The 23,833-nt window shown below is 38.0% G+C and overlaps 2 protein-coding genes across 2 annotated transcripts; both read left to right on the forward strand.

The window, feature by feature from the left end:
• efhd2 (EF-hand domain family, member D2) lies at nt 1–18,399 on the forward strand. Its single transcript, XM_058785136.1, has 4 exons — nt 1–558; nt 14,726–14,873; nt 15,034–15,168; nt 15,379–18,399. Exons 1-4 carry the CDS (start codon nt 275–277, stop codon nt 15,508–15,510), a joined length of 699 nt encoding a protein of 232 aa, XP_058641119.1. The 5' UTR covers nt 1–274; the 3' UTR covers nt 15,511–18,399.
• Nucleotides 18,400–18,979: 580 nt separating this feature from the next.
• On the forward strand, nt 18,980–22,828 carry taf10 (TAF10 RNA polymerase II, TATA box binding protein (TBP)-associated factor). The gene is made up of 5 exons (XM_058784243.1): nt 18,980–19,316; nt 19,487–19,644; nt 19,740–19,804; nt 21,759–21,873; nt 22,007–22,828. Exons 1-5 carry the CDS (start codon nt 19,187–19,189, stop codon nt 22,094–22,096), a joined length of 558 nt encoding a protein of 185 aa, XP_058640226.1. The 5' UTR covers nt 18,980–19,186; the 3' UTR covers nt 22,097–22,828.
• Nucleotides 22,829–23,833: the final 1,005 nt, after the last annotated feature.

A 23,833-nucleotide genomic window follows, 5' to 3' on the forward strand; every position in this document is an offset into this window, starting at 1 on the left:
CACGCGCACGAGCTTATTTCACCGTCAGCGATCACGGAGGCGTCGTCACACGCACGAGCGCTGTCCGTTTGAATCACTGGGTTTACAGCCGCGTATCCTTCGCACCGCTAGAAGTCGGATGATTTGCATTTGAAAACGTATTTAACCAAATACTAAACAGAATCTGGATTTAACGCACTGAACCTTTATATGGACTGCGCTCTTTGCAGCATTTTGCGTGTTTCCCAACAGTATTTTCCCCGTAGATAGTAGTCAGATTTCAGAATAAGGCGAAATGGCAACCGACGAGCTGTCATCGAAGCTGAACCGCAGACTGCAGATCGAGGAGGGCGAGCACGACCCGGTGGCCCTGGACGGGGCTCACGAGAACGGAGCGCACGAGAAAGCGGCCACGACCAGCGCGGATTCAGAGCTGGGAGCCAAGCTGCAGCGGCGCGGCGAGCTGAACGAGGGCGTCGGCGAACACCTGCAGCCCAGCATGAAGGTGTTCAACCCCTACACCGAGTTCAAGGAGTTCTCGAGGAAGCAGATCAAAGACATGGAGAAGATGTTCAAACAGTAAGTTGCTCAGACCAGCTGTCATCCTCTGCTGCAGCAGAGGTGAGACATGTGCATGTCATCTCAACCCCCAGAGACAACCAGCATGCCCTCTAATAATCTGTCTATCTGTCTATCTGTTGACCCTAAATGCCCTGAAAGAAACATGCTGATAATGTTCTTCTGGTTTAGTTTAACAATACTACAAGTTCATGAACTGGATGTTTAAACATGAACAAGTTGTCTAGTTTATAATCTGCACCACTCACTCTCTAATTTCTTCACTGTTTCATGTTTTGGCTGAAACTCTTTCACACATCTAAGAAAGGGCCATAAGTTCAGCCCCACCCAAGTTTGTTTCATTTGTTCCACATATATGTAGGACTTTGAACCATGGGTTGAGAAAGTCCCTTAGGTCATGTTCAGGTTTCATTGTGTCTCTAATCGAGAGGCATGCCGAGTAGTCTAGACTGCCCAGTATGACACAATTCTGTGGCCACCTTTGCCAGATTCTTAGTGAGACTGCCCTCTCTTCCTTTACAGTTGATGAATGAAAGGCAGTTTACGCATTTTCCCCACGTTCGGCATCCAAAACTGCTCTCAGAGCTTTTGTAAATGCTGTCTGCTGTATACAGGGTTGGCAGGGCCTTTATGTTTGGCTGATTTCACTGAGAGAAACAAAAACTTCTCTGGGAATGGGAGGTATGGGGAGCCGAATCTTCGTGAGAGTCGCTGCAGGAATGTGTCCCCTGTGCTCTCTGTGGTGGAGCGGTCGGTCCGCGGCAGTGACTGCAGGGTCGGTTTCACACAGGCCTGAACCATGTGGGGAAGGGGGCTGGTTGAGAAACTAGCGCTCTGAGGAAGTGATGGGTTCCTCTTCCCATTTCTGCTATCAAACAAAGCTACCATTGTTGTGAATTAGCCAAAACAGGCTGCCCAAATCTGTCTGAGAAGCCCTTTGCATCTAGATGAGTTGGCCTGTGCATTTTTTTTGGAATGCCACAAATGAATTTCAATTATCAGAATGTATTTTTTACAGATTCTTGTTCTTGTAATTTTAGTATAATTTAGGGTGAATTCAGGTACATTTTTTGCCATTGAAATTTACTAAAAAATGTAAATTTTTTCTGTCCATACAATGAAAGTCAACATAGTTCAAAATAAACATTAGACCCCACTGACTTTCAATATATGGACATTTTTAATGTTTCACAGAATAAAGAAAGTCATACAGGTTTGAAACAATACAAGAGTGAGTAAATGGATGATCAAATCTAGCCTTTTAAATAATTGATTATTATTCATCAGCACTAGAACAATTAGTTCTGTGACTGTTCAACCTTTGAATCACATTTGGCTGCAAAATAGATGTGATACCAGTCTGTCACAATTGTTTCATTACCTCTAGATAACCACATGGGTGTTACAAAAGTAGACAATGGCTTGCTTGAATTTTTTCCTCTTTTAAATTATTGTGTAGACTATTGTTTCAGAGTATCACCTTCTCTATTATGCCTGTAAATTAGTTCCTTGTGCAGTTCATTCGAGGTGTCTGGAGTCACAAGACCTCGCCCAGGGTGAGATATAGCACTAGTTTCATTCAGTCTCTTTGATGGTGTTGCCCATGGCGTTATATGGGCTGAATGAGACAGGTGAGGTGGTTTCATCTTTAGGAGTAAGTGAAGTGTGCATAGCTCCCTTTGTCATGGAGAAAACAAAGCCTCTGTGGTTACTTCGCAAGTTAAACATTAGCTAGAGTTTTTCATGGTCTATTTCCAGTTAAGAATTTATAAGATAAGGGGTTTGTAAGTCAACATGCTGTTTAGTTGCCACTCCGTGTCGTTTACCTCTATACAGGTTTTCAGCAACAGAGAACTGTGCACTGCAGTTGATTTATTACTTTTCAGCTCTATAATCGCTGTTTGTGCCTTTGCCTGAATCCCTGAATATAGATAAGGAAACAAAGATGAGACAAGGACAGTGAGGAGGCAGGTTATGAACGCTTTATGTGCCTGTATTAAGTTGTGCAATCATAAGAACTCATTGATTGATTGTCTCATAACTATGACCTTCCAAAATAAAGCTGATACAGTAGGTACATTCAGTACCCAGTAAACACTCAGTTGCAGCAAATGTTGCAGTCTTAATGCTTTTGTGCAGAGGGAGGCAGAAAAACAAGGGGAGAGAGAAAGAAAACTGCGTAACGGCCACAGTCTGGCTAGAGTCCAGCTGATAAGAGGAATGCAGGCTTTGCCTATACCCTCAGGCCACTGCTCAGTGGGATTCAAAATTTTAGATTCAGGACCAACATTCAAAATCATCATTTCTGGGTGATTTTGTAGGAAAGATTAATACAAAATTGTTATAACTTTGCGTGAGCCATTTATCTTTCATGGTGTGATAATAATGCATATACAGTAAATGCATGTGTTGTTCACTAAGTACACTACGATGTTTGGAACAGTCCTGTGGGGGACCCCTGCTTTGTACAAGCAACTGAACCTGAAGCATATGTATATATTTTGGTGTCCAACACCTAGAGTTCATAGAAGAACATCACCTTGTCTTAGCCTGCAGGTAAAGTAAGTTTGACTTTGAGCATATAAATGCAGTTTTATCATTGAGGATTATTCATAAGAGGAATTCATTCATGTCAGAACAAGTCTTTTGAACTTGCTGTGTATTTGCCCCTCGCCAAGAAACCTTTTTTGTTTACATCAGACACAGAATCATTAAAAAAAACTAATAATTTAATAATTATTAAATATTATATAATAAAAATGATTATATAATAATTTAACACTATACCATATTGATTATTTATCAGATATATCAGTTAATAATGAATATTTAATTTCTCCTTTTAAAATTTGATTACCTTGGCTTTGCCATCATCTAATCTTAAATGCTACTAATTTAATAACAGTATTAAGTGTGAAATAGCTAATCTCAATAAAAATATCTATTTTCATACTGTAGATTATAATGTTGTAATGCCAAAATTAATTTGTAGCATGATTTATTATATATTTTAAATGTATTTACACAAAGTTGCATTTAAATTTTAAAATCCGTATATTCATTGCCATCAGCCATAAATTGAAAATAATTACCATATCAGCAAAAATTTTAATATTGGTGCATACCTAAAATGTAATGGTAAACAGCACTCCTTCCTCCTTCTGCGTGACATTGTGTGGACAGCTATTGAAAGCCTGGGACTTGTCAGGTGGTTGTTGAGCGTTGATCGGCTTTAATTTTTTGGGGGTGTTCCACACCATTGTCTGTAGTTGGACGCACACTGTTTTTCGGCCGATTCTGCATGTCGAATCGGTGGAGCTCATCAGCGAGAAAGAGAACTCCAATTGGCTATTCAGCTTAGTGAATGAGTGCACAGAAAAAACTGAATTGACGAAAGCAAACCAATGACGGAGTAAAGAGAGAACGCAAAGACACTTGTTGTCATTCTGTCTGTTTCTTTTTATTTATCCGCAAGAAGGCAACCAAGGGCTGACAATGCCAGTGCAATTTGCAACTTAGCAGACGTGATAGAAAAAAGCTACTTGCTTTGTATATCCACAATTCTAGCTCTTTTGGGAGAGTTATGTTCTCTCAAGCAAGCAGAGAGCGTACACGCTAGTTGGCAGTCAGTTGTAGTCTGTCCGGTGTGTTTTTGCCCCGATGCAGATGATGCGAGGGGTTCTTTGGTGTCGGTTTGGTGTGTCACTACACTTAAGATCCGTCCTGCAGATGAACTCCAACCCCTCTTATCCCCCTGCTCATCTCTAGTAATGTGAATGGCAGCGTGATCTAATTGGCTGAGTGATTATGTGTACAGGTCCCATGCTGTGCCAACATATGAGCGAGGGGCTTTAGTCCTGTGAGGAGCGTTCCTGCAGAGTCGCCTTTAGTTATGAGGGAAGTAGAAGAAATGCTTCTCCCTTCCTTGTGCATTTTTCTAAGGGACATATTTTTCAGAAAAGATAACATCGGACATATTAAGGAATGTTTGAACGTAAGCCTGCAGGCCACTGTGGTGCAGGAGTTTTTAGTGAGTTGTCAGTAGGCAAAATATTGCTTGTTTCCCATTGGCAGCCATCATAAATTCATTGTGGTAATGTATAATGTATAATAGCAGAATGTAATGAGCATTTCTCTCTTCAGCATATATATTTGCCAAGTCCTTAAATGGTTATGCGTTTCTCCCTGCAGAAAGCAGAATGATGTGATTATTCTCTAAATCACCCATTTCCTCATTTCTGAATATCCTGCATGTTTAAAGAGCCCCTAAGCGCAGCTCCGTTTGGCTCACAGGATGTTGTGCTTCTAATATGATGTAGATGCAATGAAAGTAAATACAGCCAAGGATTTTATCCACAAAAGCTTCTGCATTCTGCCAAATCTAACTGACACAGTGACCTAAGAGGATAAGATGAAGTTAAGAGAAAAAAGAAAGCCAATCAATACACGCTGTCTCAGCAGATGAGATATTACACTTGCTCACTTTATATATTTAAGACGGATAGGAAGTGATCACTCAAATCATGCATGACAGTCTTGAATTGGATTTTCTGAAACTTTTAATTAGGCTCCCTAGTTGCTTACTGATTCCACGTAGCTTTGCTTTCCTTTAAAAAAGAAATTTAATAGTGATATGGAGTATAAAAGACTGATGCCTAAAGCGCAAGGGGCGTCTTTTCTTCAGAAGCTGCCAATTGTTGTGTAGGTGTGAGGTTTATTTATACGCACACACCCTTATTTGGCATTCACACACAGTCATCACAAGCTCAAAGACTCATTTATGCAGTAGGAAGTGTATAAGATTGTTGTGTTTCCTGATGGGCCATATGTAACCTCAGCACTCCTTCAGGAAGTTCTCCTCTTTTAGTTTTTTCGTCTCGCCAGGCCATTACTCCCTGTTCTTTTCTGATTGTGACATTTTATGTTCATGCTTTGCACTCTCCGCTCACTATAAATAACCTCTAGGATTGTGTGGCCATTGGCTGATCCGTGAAGGATTCTGCTTAAGGACTAATGGTTAGTCACCTGGTCTATAATCCCAGCAGATCGAGGTTAGTGCTGCCTGTGATCATCAGCTAGTGGCGGAGAATGCAGTTCATTGCTGCATTATCAACACACTGCATACAGTCGTGCATAAACTGCATCAGTGTTTACCTCAATAAATATTCATAAGCTTTGTACAGTCACAGAAACATTGTGCTTTTAGTTTCATTATCTGAGGGAAATTGTTCAAAATATCAAACAGCAACAGTAAATGTGTTAAATGGAGTGATGAAGAGAAAAATATGCAAATAAGAATGTTAACCCAGAATGAAGTGTGAACCATGCACAATGATAACCCAGAATCACCTTTACCCAGGGTTAAAAATGACTCAGAAGTGTGAAAAGCCTGTGTGTTAATCTGTGAATCACTCTTTTTTTAGAATAACAGAATATTTCCAGAAATTCAAACTTGTATAATGATTTATTAAAGTAGTGTGGTTAATTAAATGTATTAACATTTTATATTAATATTTTGTTTATATTAACATTTTATATATTAGCATTTTGTGATTCTATAAATTATTAAACATTCCAAAACTGTAAATTCTTTAAATAAAACAATAATTAGGGCAAATGAAAATAAACATAATGTAAATAAACATTCGTTTAAATCAAGTTTCCATCTTGATTTTCTGTTCTTTTTACCATTTTAATTTAGATTTTAATTAGATTTTAATATATGAATAGTAATAAAATTACTGGACAATTCCTGAGGCCACCTGGTCTAATGTATTATTGTTCAGTGCAGTGTTGGACTCAAAAAGGAGGACACAACATCTCACATTATCACCAAAATGCTTTAAATGTGCAGTTTTTGTAAAGGCAGTCGAGTGATTGAGTGGAATTGTAACTGTCAATTTTTGCATATAAAAATTAATATGAAAAGCATACAAAACCTTAGGTTGGTTTACCATTTTCCGTGAATTGACTTTTAGTAAGGAATGTTAGACAGTAGTGCATTGCAGTGACTCATCTCTTTGAGAATGCTGCATCTTTTTTTGTTAATAGTCATCTATAGAGTGGGTGGATAATGATGGACACATCTCAACAGTTATGTAAACCTTCATGCATTTAGCATGTCATCTTTATATGTGCTGCAAGCTGGATTGAATATCTGGATTGAGGAGCAGGAATCATCTTAAAATTGCATTTTACAGGCTCAGGTTCAAGTGAACAAGCTGAAAATGATCTGAAAAAGATTTGCTGTCAGTATTCTTGACTGTAGGAGTTTCAAACTGACCAGTAGTTCTAGAATTACAAGTGTGTGAAGAGCCTTGAATTCTATTGATCTCAGGTAATTCATGAGTAAAATTGATTTACGTGGATGGGAAGGTCATGTTCTGAAGAAATATGAACAGAAGCTGTCAGATTCTGCCTTTGAAAAGTGCCTTTGAAAGCCATTTGTTCTCTGTTTTTTGAGTAACACATTTACCTCAGTTTTTATAAACAATGAAAAATGGGAAACACTTGGCAAGGTTTCGACTAGTGTTGTGATCGATACGACGATTTGACGATACGAGTATCGATATTGTGGCACGTCTACAGCAGTGACCGCGCTTAATTTGAATACAAGAACACCGTTCAAAATTGAGTAGAAAAGCGCGAGGTTTCTAAAAAACAAAAAACAAAAAAAAACAATAGAGCATTATATGTAGGCTACAACTAGGTTTTATCTGGCCGCAGGGGAACACAACTGGGTTGCCTGATATAAAGAGATAGGAACCCCGAAACAGAGCCTCCCACTTTCAATAAGGAAATACCTGCTAAATGTGATGCTTATCCTTGTCAACCTGGCAACCATGTGCACGCGCTCTCTCTCAACTGTGGATAAACGCGCTTGCTTTCTGAAAACACCGGTTAGCGTGCAGTTTGTAATCAGAAAGTGTAATTTATCAAGTGTTCATTTATGAGAGAGAGAAAGAGAGGCTGTTTATGCATGTATGAATTACCACTGTTTTGCCGCGTTTCTCTATTAACAGTGAAGATAATGTAGCTCTTGAGCGATTAAGTGATTTATTTTCAGCGCTAAAAAGTTTGTTCCTGAATGTCTGTGTGCGGCAGCAGCGTGATCTGTGTGACTGAGCGTGTGTGCGTGAGATACAGCGAAGACAGCGCTTTAGTTTAGAACACTTCTTATTTTTATTTTTATTTTTTTAACGTAGAGAGTGTGCATCATTTGTATCATTTGTGCAATGATAACCTACCAGCAATGTAAAGATGATTTAAAAAAAATATATATATTAGAATGATTACATTATTATTTATGGGCATAAAAACAAGATGCAAACGATAAGAATTTTGTACCTGGTGGGGAGTGGCCAATGTAAACATGAAACGTATGCCATTATCTATATTGTACTGTGGTACAGTTATGGAGGCCCTTCGTAATGCAGAGGTCAACTGCCTGCTCTGCCTATAGTTAGAAATGACCCTATAGTATGCAGTGTTTAATAAACAACTGTTTTACTAAATTCTGCTGAGGTGAAATTCCGTGCAGTCCTGTATCGTGATACGTATCGTATCGTGACTTTGTTGGTGATGCACAGCCCTAGTTTCGACTTGCTTTAGTAAATAGGCTCACACAAGAACATGAACTACCTGCATCACTTTACAGAAAAGTGTTTGTCGCTTCCCTTTCATAGGTTACAGTCTTTTAGAAATGAATTGTTTTGTTTAGGCTGTTATTTTCAGATTTGCCTATCAAGATTTGTGCCTGATAGTACGGGGAAATTCTACAATGATCTGTAAATGTACTTGACCTTCATTCTCGTTTTTGTGTTTACGCTTGCGTTTTTTTTTTGTCTCTCTCTCTGGACCATTCCCTCATGCTATCCCATCTCATGAAATCAAATCGAGCGTAAATGATGTCATCTCACACACGCTGCACAGATGTCTAGTGGATGTGAAATGCTCAAACAGTTTTGCTGCGTTTGGTCCTGATTGATCACGCCTGTTACGCCAGGCCACTGTGAAGAGTGTGTCTGGAACTGATCACGTGTTTATGAGGGTTTTCCCATGACTTCTTCTGTCAGCTGTTGCTTGGCAACCTGGGATTAAGGAGATTGGCAGGAAGAGATAGGAAAGGGAGGGAGGAGGAAAAAGAGTTGGTTGGTCACTCCTCATGCGTCGGAGTTAAGTACGAAGTTTCTTGCTTATCAGCACATAATGGACAAAAACAAAACATCATGAGAAAATGCTATGCTGACATGGAACTACTGTCCTTCAGACCACCTTGAGCAATACTGCTGTCTCTCTTTAGCTCCAAGGCATCATTCCACTCAAATTTAATCGGGCATTTTCATAATTAAATCAGTAGCAGCTATAGGCATGCATTAAAGGGTGACTGTTCAGACAGGCATGTGTATTTAGGCTGGCATCAGGCAGCATTTCAGTAAATTCAGGCAATTGCTTAATCTCAAATCCTGTTACATGCCTCACATTCTGACAAACACTTGCTTTCAAACTCCACAATGCACAATCCATTTAGCTCCAATGGTTGGTTTAGGCAACAGTCTGCATGAATTTAAGTGGTGGTATTTTTAGGCATCAGCATCGACAGTTTCACAAATGTTTTTCACTTTTAAATTCAGCCCCATTTAAACTCAGCTGCATTCAGTTCTACCAGAAGCTTTTAGAGTTTTAGTGTCATTACACACGCAAGTTTTTAAAGATGCCTAGCTATATACTTTACCATGTTAAGTGAAAATGAAACTCTGAAATTACTGAAGGATTTCCTCTTTGCTGAGAGACCTGCATTAAAAATGCTATTAACCAATCTTAGCAAGTGTTGACGTCTATAGATCAGACAAGTTCTTGACTTATGGAAGTCCTGTGGATACTTTTGGAATTTGGCTGCTAAATAAAAATGTGGTAAAAACATGGTGTTTATAATAAGAATACAATTTATTTCCTCAACATTTTAAATAAACAAATCCTAGTTTGTGTAGACTAAACCGTGTAAAAAAAAATTTACATGAGTGATTTGTTCACAAACAGATTCATGTCAGTGCTGTTTTATTGCTGTTCACTATAGTGAATGTGTTGTAGAAACGTAAGGAACAATTCTGTACACTTATTATTGTAATCATTTATAATCACTTTGAAATGAGGATTTCCCTTTTCTATGGCTTAACTTAGCTTTGCAGTCTCCACAAATTTTTTAAAGGAAAAAATGGCAGATAAAATGCTTTTCAACGTTACACTTCATTGCAAAATAATAACAATCCAATTTTTAACACTATACTAAAAAAATGTGTGGAAGTCTCAGTTCGCTCCTGTGGAATGTTCTGTGAAGTGTTGAGTTGGGTCAAAGTCTCTTTAAGACGAGTCCTGTCACTCGGCGGCCATCTTTGAAACGCCTCTCGGGCATGCAAGTGCAGCTCCTATCTCTTTGAATGGGGAAACATCAAATTCTCCAAAACTGTTCACTAAGCTTACGATTAAATTTCATATTTGAAATCACAAACGTAATCTGACAACAACTGTATCATAAATGTTGTTTATTTTCCTCAAATAGCGTTACAAAAATCTTATTTTTCAGGCTAGATCAGCCAGTGCGCATGTGCAGTCCTCAGCGCACGTCTCAGAGCGCTGACTGTTTCTATAGCAACCGTGACTTCTAACGGCAGCTGCAGTGACACGCTGACTTTACCGATTAGTGATTGGCTCTTTCATTCAGAAGGCAGGGCTCCCTACAATTGATCAGCCATATTGAGCGTTGCATTTTTCCCCATTCAAAACTATACGAGAGACACATCTTGGGTATTCTATAGTCTTTGGTTGGGTTAACCAAAGGGAGCGGGGCTTAGAGAACAATCACTGTCCTTTTGAAAAAGTCCCTTTCAAGGAAAGTCAGTTCACTCAGTGGCCATATTTGCAGCTGTTTCAGACATGCAAGACCATGGCATGAACCTTCCAACACTGAAATCTCAAAGACTGCTTGCCAGATCTTGCATTTAAATAATATATTTTGAAACGGCGAGACAATCTGACATGGACTGTCCCATAATTGTTGTTTCCTATGCTCAAATAGTTTTAAGCAGAGGGAACCAGATCTTCTAATGGCAGCTGTAGTGACACGACGACTTTACCAATTGATGATTGGTTCTTTTATTTAGAAGGCGGCACTTATTCCACCATATCGTGCATTGCACTTTCTCCTATTCATAGTAATTTGAGTGAACAGTCTTGTTATATTTACAGTCTTTGACGTTGTCCAGCTGAAGAACTGATGATCATGTCAGTGGTTTGAAGTGTTCAGTAACTTATGTAAAAGGATTTTTTTGAAATCATATTTCTGCTCTTGGGTGGCTCAGCTGAAATGTTCGTTTTAAACAAATCATTTGTAAATGAATTTCAAGAGGAATTTGGAAGTGCAGCACTTTCTCGAGGTCAGTGCCAAAGTAGCAGATTAAGGCTCTCACAAGACTATTTGAGTATTTCCTGTTCCCCATTCTCTCTGAATCTTGTGTTCCTACAGTGTGGCATGTGTCCTACAGGTTCAGCACATCTGTGTCCATCGTCAAGAGTCGTCAGCACCGCAGCTAAATCCTCATTAGCTGAAGTCCCCTGAGACTGCACAGAAAAAATGTTGCATGTCTAAACACCTTTTAAAGAGCAAGAAAAAGAAACATTCCTTAACTTTCATTCAAGTTCAGACTTGCATGGTAAAGTTTTTGTGAGTTCTTGAAAGTAGATAACTGGATAAGAGAACTTTTTTAATACACAGAGCACAAATATAGCTACATATTAGCTTTCTTGTTCCTCCTTTTGACTTTTTTTATAACTACTCAACCAACTTGATTTCATTCCAACACTCAATTCAAATGCAGCTATCAGCAAAGCCAATCAGATGAGTCAAACCTTTTTGCTAAGGCAGAAGGAAGTCTGTATCAGCTGTGACGGCTCTACCTCTCTTGGTTATTATAAGGAAGTGCTGATTGCATTTGCTTCCTCAATCATCTGTAGTGTGAAATGTTCAGCTTAAAGACTTATTTGGGCAAAAATGTGATCTTCCTCAATTGTACATAGTGACAGAAAAGGGGAAAATTTCTTTATTTCAGCTTTTTGGGCAGCAAAGGCTTTGCGTTTCCATGTAGATGGTAAAACATTTTGTCAGCTGTGTTTGGTAAGAATACAGCTGAAGCTTTCCAGATTGTTGCAACCAATTTAAGTGTTACTACATTCTGTCTTGTTGGGTTTTTCATAATCTGTGAAGTGTCTTAAACACCAGGTAAGTTAGAGTAAATAGAGTCAGACTAAAATACTTTAACCACCTGATCTTGATTTTACTCGTGTCTTGTGCTTTGATTAATTAAATACATCCTTGCTGAATAGAAGTATTAATTTCTCCTAAAAAATCCTAATAACCCCAAAACTTTTGATTGATGATAGTATATCTTTGGAACCAAGGCCGCTGGAAAATTGTTATTGATTGATCGAGGTGGGGTTTTTTTTCTGTTTTTTTTTTTCTGCAGATCCCCTTTACATTTCTATGTCAAATAAATGTTGCTGATAAACCAGGAGACCATGTCATAATTCACCATGTTCAGGCTAAAAACGTCTGTTGAGGGTGATTGAGAGGAAATGATTCAGTGATTCAGCTTGACTCATGACAATACAATGCAAAGAACAGTTCAAGTCTAAGCACGGCGGTAATCTTTCACAAATCTTGGTCAATCTAAAGCACGAGTCCTATTTCAGAAGTAAGCATATGTGATGGAGAGTGTGCATCATAGGAGTTGACTGCATAATTAAACATGGTGGATTTAAATTACAGCTGACCTTTAATTGCACTGAGCATGCTTGACCTTTCTTTTGTTAAACAGACTAGCCGTATGCAGACGTAAATTATTGATTTGAAACCACTATGGACACTGGTTGCTCGGTTTCTCAAGTGATCTGATCTTTGATCTTTCAAAAATAAACCACCAGCTCAGTCTCGCTTGCCTTGAAATCACATTAGTTTGATTAACCGCTGTTGTACTGTAATCCTCAACCAAACCCTGGATTGCAGCATCCACCGAGAAACATGACCCTCAGATGTTCCACAACTGTAAACCTTCATCAAACAGCATTTTTCAGAGCACTGTGATCAAGGTTAGCCTGGTATGTCAGATGCCACAGCATGAAGAGTTCATTTGAGAGGTTTTGTGCCCCTGAACATGAACACACTCTTTTGGCCTTTGAATTAGTGATGAGAAGATGTCAGTGATACAGGGCTAATGAGAAGAGATGCTGTTTTATGTGCGTGTGAGAGACCTGGCATCAGCAGGGTGTCTTGTGTCGATAGACAGGAATGCAGTAGCCATGTCTCTGAGGCAGATGGACACACACTCCATATTCATGAGCAGGGTGCATGATGGGTTTGCCTTGAAGGAGTTAATGAGGGAGATAACTCATCGTCAGAATATTTATATAGATTTAGTCTTAAACTTAATTGAAATTTAAGTATTTTAATCTTTTATTTTACATTGTCTTATTTTACTTTAAATGTCTCTTATTTATTTTTTTTAAACTCTTTTTTACTTTAATATATTACTTTTATATATTTGATTTTAAATTACTCTTACTGTAATGCCTCTTTTACCATTGCTTTAATTCAGTATATTTCATTTTATTTAATTTTATTTTAATATCTCCTGTTTTATTTCATTTTACTTTAGTGTATTCATATCGCCTAAGATGCCCAAAACACGTTTGAAGCTTTCTTAGATCACTATCGGGCAAACTGAACATATCTTCTTTCTTCCTTGGATTCTTACTTCCTCCTTGTCATTTTGTTCTTCCTTCTTCCCTGAAAGATCTTTCAACTTGTTGATAAAAGTCCCATTCAAAATACATTGGCCTCTGCTTTTAATTAAAAGACCATGTTACCATGGCAACACAAAACCTCATCTTTGGGCATTATGCGTGTTTTTTTTTGCTTGTGCATATGTGGATGTGTAGAGGAAGTGGTCTCATACATAATGATTGAGAGAAAAAGGAAGTGACTATTCCTTTCTCATCGACCCATTGCTGCACAATAACTCACCCACACGGTTCTCTGGCCTTTGCACCAGAAAATATGCACCTGTGGATCAATTTAACAAAAGAAGAGCAGGCAGATATAATCGGTCTGGCCTGTGTGAATTAGTGATTACATCTGCTGAACCACAGGAAGTGTGTGTGTGTTTGTGAGAGAGATGTAAAATCAATGTCCTCCTTTTTTCCTGTGTAAGAGAAATGCTTTAACATTAACATTTATATAACATCAGGCTTATGTTTAGTCTGTAGATTTTATGTTTAAAGTTGGCAAATTTTAATGCTCTCGGATGTACACACAAACGTCTTGGATTGCTATTAACTCCATAAATTGCCTGCAGCAGGAGAGATGAACGTTAAGATGATCTCAGCAGCGGGTATAATAAATGGGTGATTGTTAATGAACACTTCAGCTCTGACTGATGATATCGATGCTTTAATTCCTGTATGTTTCAGAGCAGAATGTTCATAAGTCAGGATAGACACCATATTTTATTGTACACAAATGAAAACAAGACGGCTTGTATTGGTGTAGATCAGTGGTTCTCTGCAAATTTCCAGGAGCTCCTCAGTAAGTTTTAAAATGATTTTAAAATAGTTGTATTAACCATGTTCATAATAAATAATAAAGATGTACAACATTAAAATTAATTTTTTTTTTTTTTTTTTTTGGCGGTACAGTGGTACGTCTGCCCTTCACAGGAGTTTTCATTAATAAAAAAAAAAGATATGCAGTGTCTTCCCAGATTAAAGTCTTTTTAATGATTTGACGACTAACAATGTGTTGAGTTCTCATTGGTCTGTGAAACACTTTTACAGGAATGGCTCTTTTTTTTAACCTTTTTATTTATTTAAATTGAAATAAGCTGAAAAATGATGAATAGTTGGTAAGATAAGTGAAAGATGTTTCAATAGTTCTGCTAGTGAGGGCCCAGTTATTTATCTGCACTGCCCTCTGTTGATCACAGGAGACATTGCAGCAATATCACCAGCGATAAAATGGGTGTTCCTTGTGTTTTCATGAACATTTATTTCAAAAGAAGTCCTGTTTTCCGTTATATTTCTGCTTTAATAACTTGGTTGCTTGTGTGTGTGTGTGCAGGTATGATTCAGAGAAAGATAACTTCATCGATCTGATGGAGCTGAAGCTGATGATGGAGAAACTCGGTGCACCTCAGACTCACCTGGGCCTGAAGAACATGATCAAAGAAGTAGATGAGGACTTGGATGGCAAACTCAGCTTTAGAGAGGTAAATGCTTCCGTAGGTCAAAACATTAAACAATTCGTTTGCAGATTTGGCTGTATTTCACAACAATGAAGTACATAATGAAGAGCTGCTGCATACTTTACAAGAAACTACTTCTATTCCCCCATTAATCACCTCAGTTCTTTCCTCTTTTTCTCTCTAGTTTCTTCTTATCTTCAGAAAAGCAGCAGCAGGAGAGCTGGCGGAGGACAGCGGGCTTCATGTCCTGGCACGTTTATCAGAGATTGACGTGTCAACTGAGGGAGTGAAGGGAGCCAAATCATTCTTTGAGGCAAAAGTAAAGAATTGTGACATTTAATACTTTTTTCCACCCCTAAGTGAAATAAATCCTCAGTTTTAACCATCAGCAAATTCATTCATTCCTATTTTTAAACCCCTCTCAGTCTATGACAGCTGTAATTTCCTGCCTAGATAGGTTGCATTGAATGCCACCTGATAAGGAAATTCAATTTAGGATTATCTAAAAATACATATTTGTCTCTGACAGGTGCAGGCCATTACTGAAACAAACCGGTTTGAGGCAGAAATCCGTCAGGAGCAGGAAGAGAAGAAGCGTCAGGCGGAGGAGAGGAAACAAAGACAAGCCGCTTTCAAAGAGCTGAAGTCAACCTTCAAATAGCCTCATCCACCTCGAGAGCCTCGATTTACTCATAACGCTTGTCCGTCTGTCTGCCATCAGAGTCCCCCGCAATCAGAGATACTATGCAAGGCTGTGAAATGCTCAGAGATCCATGCAGATTCATCTTCCTGAGAGAGGGACACCTGTGTAGTTCTTGCTCATGAGCGGATGTCGGTGTTCAAATCGTCTGTTTATCGTCGCCTGTTTCTCTCGCTCTCTCTCAGGCTGATTTTAAATGTGAAGCCAGACACTGATCTCAATACACTGGATTGGATTTATTCTGTTTCAGTCGCACGTGTATATATGTACTGTAGTTCGTTCACCCCATCGGTTTCGTTTTAGTTTGAATGGCATTTTGTCTGGTTCTCGTCAACGTGTCAGTAGATTCAAATGTAACATTTTAAAGGTTTTTTTAATCAACTAGTACTCTCAGTATGCCATATCCAGTCCGTTGTATTCATATCAGTGGCAATTTAAGCAGGAAATGCTTTTCACTGTACCGTGATTAATTCAGCTTTCATCGCTGACCATTTGAACATGAGCGGACAAACGTAATTGTACACCAGACCTCTGCTCTCATTCACAGATACATTAAATATTAAGAGCATAAAATAAACTATATTTTTGAGCGGAGAGAGAGAGATGGAGAAGTGGTTTTGGGTGTATGTGCATGTGTGGTGATGATTGTAATGGTGTTTGTTGAGTGTTTATCAATATTTTCTTGCATGGTCACTGTGGTGTCGTTTTTCCTACATGGTTCCCTTTAGTCTATAAGGTGTCCAGTGGTAAATGTGGCACACGCAGGCTTACAATTAGTCTTTAAAATCAAGATATGAAATGGCTGTATATTTGAATTTTACTTACAAAAGTAAGTGATTAGAAATTAATTTCTTCGGCTTGTGTGGTTGACGTCGATGGTCATCTGGCTGTTTATACTCTGAACCCCTGTATTTTGTGCTTCCTGAACAGTTAACCGTAACATGCTTATGGGGTTGGTCAGATACCACAGTTGACGTGAAATCCTTCTCCTCAGCTTTTATATAAAGGGATAGTTCTCCCAAAAATCATTTACACAACCTTCTTCCGTGGAACACTAGGTTTTATTTTGGAAAAAGTTTACACTGTTTTTGTCCATATAATGAAAGTCAGTGAGATCCAGAACTACATTGAACTATGACATATATTACAGACTTTTTTTTTTGGTGTAAGAAGAGAGAAATTCGTACAGGTTTGGAAAGACATTTGGATGAGTAAATTATTTTGGGTGAACTTTCCCTTTAAGAGTCAACTCCCTAAATCTAAGTCTGGGTTGCTTAATATTAATCAAATTCTGACCAAATGTACTTGCACAGCAGCCCATGCTCTGTGAGATAAGGTAAAATCAAAAGTGTTCCATGCATAGAATATAGACATTATTTGCTAATGAAATGCGCATGGCTTTTCTGTAGAGCCAGTGCATGTAATCCAACATCTAAATGACAGAAATGCCATGTGTCTGATTAGGATCTAATATTGAAGTATTTAGTTTTAAACTTTACTGTGACATCTGAAAAATGAGGGAACATTTCTAACGTAATCATCCAAAAGCGTAATGAATTTAACCTTATATGGTCATGTGACATGCAGTACACTGTGGCAAAGGTAATTGAGATGCTATGTATAAAGACAAATCTATATTTTCATGTGATGAAAATTCAAAAATAATTTTAGTTTTGTATGGAAAGGGGTCTTGTGAAAAGAAACATTCTTATTTTCTCAATATGAATTTTGTTGCCTACAATCTTGTCTCCCTTTGGTTCTCCGTGTATCTGATATTCCTTAGGTTTTTCCATTACAATCTAATCAGTAAAGGCAAAATACCGTTAGGCTTTTCTATAAAGGAGACAATAATGTTGGCAGTTGCTATGCTTCATGTTGTTCTTTGTTTTTGTGTTCCGAGTCACTGGTAAATGTTCTTGTTTGCTCACTTGTTCTGTGGAAATTCAAATAATTGGTGTATAAATATTTGTCTCCCAGTCTTTCCAGCCATCTACTGTTCGTCTAAAAGGCATTTGAAATATTGGCTGATAAGGGGTGAATGTAGTGGTGTATATGTTAATGAGGAGTCGACGGAAGACACCAATCAACCAGCTGTTGCATTCTGTTAGAAGCCATAAACCATTCTGTCATTTTTTTGGAGAGATTTTAGCTGTTCCATTGTTGTTGTGCCAAATGATTTCACACTGTGTTAAGCTAATTTTAGTACAACATTCCCTGAAATCCATCAGGATGCTTCTGATCAACAGCCCTGGCAGAGATTTGAATTAATATGAGCACAGCCGGAACTTGGATTGAACATAACTAATCTACAGTGTTAAAACTTTATAAAAATAATAACTCGTAATTAATCGGTAAAAACCCTTTTTACAGTTTTGGCTTTATAATTAATGTTTGCATAATTGCAATGTCTGAATAATTACATTAGAGCTTTGGCAGTATTAACTTATGTGGAAAAAAACCTCCTTCCAAGGCAGATAAGACACAAATAGCACAACATTTTTAAACCTTTTTCTTTTATTTGATGATTTTTTTTTTCTGTGAAGTGTAATGCCAGGAAGACTAAAAAATGACAGTGTAGTTAAATTTCACAATTTCATCTTATGGCATGTTTTTGTTTAATTCATCATTCCAGCGATTTGACAATGGTTGAGAGGGCCTTGAATCATCCTGACCATATCTGTACCTTACTGTCACTGTCTATGTCAGTTGAAACTGGTGGTTAAGGCATCATACTCTTGTAGGCTTATACATATTGATATGTGGCTTCTATAATATGCACATTTATTTTTGATTTTCTTACTAAAATGTACAATTATTCTTGTGACAATAAAAATACTTTTAATTTGGAAACATTTTCTTTGTTTTGGTGATTTATAGTTATGTGTCATACTTATTTACATCTTAAAATGAAAAAAAAAAAAGAAAATAAACAAATATATAGAATATATAAATATAAAACAAATAGTATATATATATATATATATATATATATATATATATAAATACCAAATCAAACTGGTTGTTCTAAAGTAATAAAAATATATATATTTCTGTTAGTCTTATGTTTGAGGATCTGGGGCTGTTATAAAAGAGAAGATGTGACCTTGAATTCGAAAGTGCACACAACTAAAACACTCTTATTAAAAATTATTATTATTATTATTATTGTAAATTACCTTAAACGTTATGATGTGAAGTGACCAACTCAAAATAGTATCACTAGATGGAGCTGTTTACAAGCCCTCATCTGATTCTGTCGCCGCATGAAATGTTTTTCTCAATTCATCTAAATTACAAAATGTAACTTGAACACAAAACCTATATTACAAGATTTGCAGTTGATATTTTGTAAAACAAAACACGCTTGAGTGAATGTTCACGCGATCGATCCCGGAACTATTGTTCAGAATCCTGATGTGAGGCGCAGCTCCGGACTTTCGTCGCGGTTGCGCGCGGAAGTGTTAGTCACGTGACACATATCAAGCGTAAATATTTTTTCTCCGCACAGCGAATGATCGCTGGCCTCTCTGTTTTACCTGCATAAATGAGTATCGACTTAACTTTTCCCTAGTTTAAATTGCGCAGATTTTGTCTAGTATCCACAGTTTACTGGAATATTCAAACTGAACAGTTCAAAATGAACGTGGATCATCCGCAAACCGGACAAACTGGAGCAGCAGCCGCATCCAGCACATCCACATCCAACTGCGTCCCGAACAGCGCCTCCACAAACGTCAGCAGCATCCCTGCGGTCGGCAGCGGCAATGGTGGGTGTCTTTTTTTTGACAGTTTGAACGCGCACAGAGTTGCTGTTGCCTTTTAGCCTTTAGCTACTTAAGTGCTGGACTGTATAAAGATGGAGAGTGAAGTAAGTGTATTTGTAAACTTTGTTATTAGTGTAGTTCTGAAGGTCTGTCGTACTTTTCGTCCCTCACAGTTCCCACCTCGGCAGCAATGGCAACCCCATCATCCGACTCCACCGTGTCAAACGGGGTGTATGTGCCCACAGGCATCGCTAATGGAGACGTGAAGCCCGTTATCTCAACCACACCGCTGGCTGATTTCCTGATGCAGCTGGAGGATTACACCCCAACAGTCAGTCCACATATGATTGTAGTACTGCTGTATATTCTTTGATTCTTGATGATATCTTTAGGAGTAGCACTGTTAACAAACTGTCTGTTTTTCAGATCCCAGACGCAGTCACAGGATACTACCTCAACCGAGCTGGTTTTGAAGCATCAGATCCAAGAATGTGAGTTGGAACAATGTTCTTTCAGAAAGCTGTTATGTAGTGGTGCTGCTAAAAACATTTTAGGGTCTTTAAGCAACCTTTTTTTTGACAAAAGTAACTTTTTAAATCTAGTTTAAAGGCCCGTTTACACCAAGAGCAATAACTGTAACGATAACTATATTAACATCCACATCAATGGATGATAATGTTTATTAAATCATTTTTAATTGAAAAGGTTGAAGAAACAAAAAAATGAGAAATGTTGCTTTGGCAACTAACTTAAATATAAAGTTGAAGTACTGAAATTACAAAATGTTAATAAATACTCCACACAGAGATCTGATCATATCATCATGCAGTCACATGAAGAAACAGAACAAACTGAGACTAAATCCAGAAGAACTGTGGAGAACAACGTCTCCAGGATGCTTCAAGAGACCTACCTGCATAGCTACAGTACTGTTAAAAGTTTTAGGCACTTGTGTAAAAATGCTGTAAAAAGAGGATGCTGTCAAAAATAATGTCATTAATAGATTTTCTTTATCAATTAATTTCTATTAACTAAATTAAATCAACATTTGGTGTGACCAAGTTTGCATTTAAAGAAGCTTTTAGCCTAGGTGCACTTGTGCATAGTTTTTCAGTTAGCTTTGCAGGTAGGTCTCTTGAAGCATCTTTGAGACGTTGTTCTCCACAGTTCTTCTGGATTTAGTCTGTCTCAGTTTGTTCTGTTTCTTCATGTCATTCCAGACAGACTGGATGATGAGGAGATAAGATCTCTGCTGTCAGACAAAAATCTCACTGGATTATTACAATTAATGGCAAAATGAATGTTTGGACATGTAAACTGATATTTCCTACCAACACACTACAGCAAAAGATAGAAATAACTGACTTAAAACCATTTTGTAGATGGTGAAAATAGTGTTCTAATAAATTTGGTCACCATTCTACAAGGGTATATTCACACCAGGAAAGTCCACTAGTTCACTTGCTTTGGTCCGGACCAATACAATGTTTTTTTGTTTGTTTGTTTGTTTGTTGCGGTTCGCTTTCACACTGCCCTTTTTGCAAGTGAACCAGAAACTGTAAACAAAACCACACGTGTGCTTAAGGTCGTCCATTCATTGGTTCATCCATTCAACCGTACCTGAGTTCGTTTGGAAGCGGACCAAGACCACCTCTTCACCTGGGTCTCGGTACGGTTGTTTGGTGCGCACCCGAGTGCGATTGCTGTATTCACACCTGTCCAAAAGGTCCCCACCAAAGGGGGAAACGAACTTGAGTTTGATTCAATCGAACCAAACAAGACAGGTGTGAATAAACCCTACTGTTTTGTTGTCTGAAACTTTAAATGTTCGAGCTCCTTAAAGTCTGATTGGCTTTAAACGTTTCACCATTCATCAGCTGGAAAAAAAAAATCGCTTTAGAAATTATACCATTGCCCTGTCCTTAATTATACAGAACTAGAATGATTTTTAAAACTTGATATGTATTGTTCCGTGAATGGGCTTAAACAACACATTCATGTGTAATGAAGTGTATTGCATTGTTGGTAATACATTAGGTCAGCAGTTCTTAATCCTGGTGCTGGTCTGCTCTGCACATTTTGTATGCTTCTCTTACCGCTTCAGGGTTTGTTCCATTCAACCATAAGTGCCCTGCAAAGTAGACATCAAAGGATATTCCGTCATGATGTTCCATTCAGAGGGTATTAAAGTGCGCGAGACGTAACTTCTATGCAAATCTCATGATTACGGTTAAATAACCCTTCAAACTTCTGTATTTTTTCTGTGTGAAGATGCTGCAGGAAGTGGTTTAGCGCAAAGCTGTGTTCTTAAGTGAAGTAAACGTCAGCCAATTTCCTGTGTGCAGGGAGTAGAGAGCAGTGAACACTTATGTAGGGAACAGTTCATTCATGGAGCTCTCTTCTAACGAGCTGGTTATCTAAATCATCTTTATTCTGTGTTGTCAGAATCCGTCTCATATCATTGGCGTCGCAGAAGTTCATCTCAGATATTGCAAATGACGCACTACAGCACTGCAAAATGAAGGGCACAGCCTCTGGAAGCTCCCGAAACAAGACTAAGGTTTGTGTTTGCAAATTGTCATAAGTACAGTAACATATTCTATAATGAATGTTTAATCTGCAGGCCATCATTTGTACAAATTAAAAATGTTGTAAAAATCTCTCGTTCACTCTGTTCTCATCACACCTCCCAGGACAAGAAGTACACGCTGACAATGGAAGATCTGACACCAGCCATGGCAGAGTATGGCATAAATGTAAAGAAACCTCATTACTTCATTTGAGGGGAAGTGCTTCATTGAAATGGACTGCTGGAAATGCGCTGTTTTATCCCATCAGAGCTTTGAAGACATTATCCTTCAGCGTGGGAACCATCAGCCCACTGGCCCTCAGCTTTTTGTATTTTCTTTAAGCGTGTTTAAGTTGTTTGATTATATCACACCGTGTGACTTTAGTTGATGTCAGTAAAAATCCTGTATAAATAAATTCATTGTAATTACGTTTTGTGTAATTGCACGTCTTCGGTTACTGAAGCCTAGTGGGATCAATTATTGTAAAAATGAGTCTTCATTTAACCACTGTAAAGCTTTTACACTTCTGACGTCAGTTGATGCGCTGTCTCTGCTTTATGGATTTAGTTTCATGCCATAAGAGGCTTGAGCTGTAACGTGTTGCAGTATTAATAGTACCTAGAGCTGCTCTCAAGTTTCCCTCTCTACAGTGTAGTACAGCTGCACTGGCCATAGATCGCTCATCACACCATCTGTCTACAGCAAACATGATATTAATAATATTTAAATACTAGCCTTTGCTTTGTGCTATTTGCAGTTGCGCTTCATCTGCATGTGCTTACAGGCAAAGTTAATACAAATGTCAAGCTCAATAATAGTGACGGGGCAGTTATATTATTTTAAAGCTAGTATTCAGTGAAATTCAAATGCAATTATTACTGTGCTCTTATTTGAAAAACAGTGATTATTTTGTAAGCGTGAATATTAAATGATTTCATAAAACGATTGACCTATTTTCCAGATTATTTCTATAACACAATATAAATCTAAATGGCTAGACAGCCTTTTCCCACATCCCAAGAAAAAATGTGAACATCTCTTTCGTGTTTATTAAATTACACTTTTAACAAATGTTCATTTGCAAGACACACAGGCTGAGGTGGAAAGTGAAAATGTGTGCATCTAAATACAAATCCATCCCAATTTTGTACTTTGCAATGAAATATAAAAACGCGCTGAACAGAAATGACAGACCAGACCTTATACAAGAGAAACTACAGCTTTAAGACGTCAATCTGTGGCATCGGTCAACACATTCTTTGAAGTTCAGCTAGACTTTAAAAAGGTGCAACGTTGCAATAGTCAGTGAGCAAAATGATTTCAGCTGCTACATTGAGAAGATTAAAAAAAACTGTGTTATTTCAGTGTCTGCATTGTATTTTTGATGTGCATGCTTCACATGTAAATGTCTACATCCAGTGTCCCTAGAAAACTTCTGTAGCCCACTAAAAAAAACCCTTTTCTAAGAAAAAAGGTGTCAGTGACTGTGGGTAATGCACAAAAAAACAAAACAGGGACCCAGTTTAAATCCGGCCTGCGTTACGTACTGATCCCATTCCTACTGTCCTATATCTCAACTGTACAATACGACAAATATACAAGCCGTTAAATGAAATAATGAAAAAAAAACAATCCTAAATCCTTTACATATTCCAGTTTTCTCCATATACTAGCCAACGACCGACATTTCATTTTCAATCCCATTATGAGTACTGAGGAAGATTCTTTTGAAGAATGTAAAGGCTCATGTGAAACATGAATATGTAGTTCAATTTGCAGATAAAAAAACATTTCATTGAGCCTTTATCAGACATTATAAGCCCTTCTTGCCTCATTTGTAAGTCACTTTGGATAAAAGCATTTGCTAAGTGAGTAAATGCAAAAACACAAATGAAGGTCTTTGCATATTGTACTTGTCAGTCACAAGCATGCAAACACTTTCCATTTAAA

The sequence above is a fragment of the Onychostoma macrolepis genome, chromosome 08 (assembly GCF_012432095.1).
Source record: "Onychostoma macrolepis isolate SWU-2019 chromosome 08, ASM1243209v1, whole genome shotgun sequence".
NCBI classification, from domain to species: Eukaryota; Metazoa; Chordata; class Actinopteri; order Cypriniformes; family Cyprinidae; genus Onychostoma; species Onychostoma macrolepis.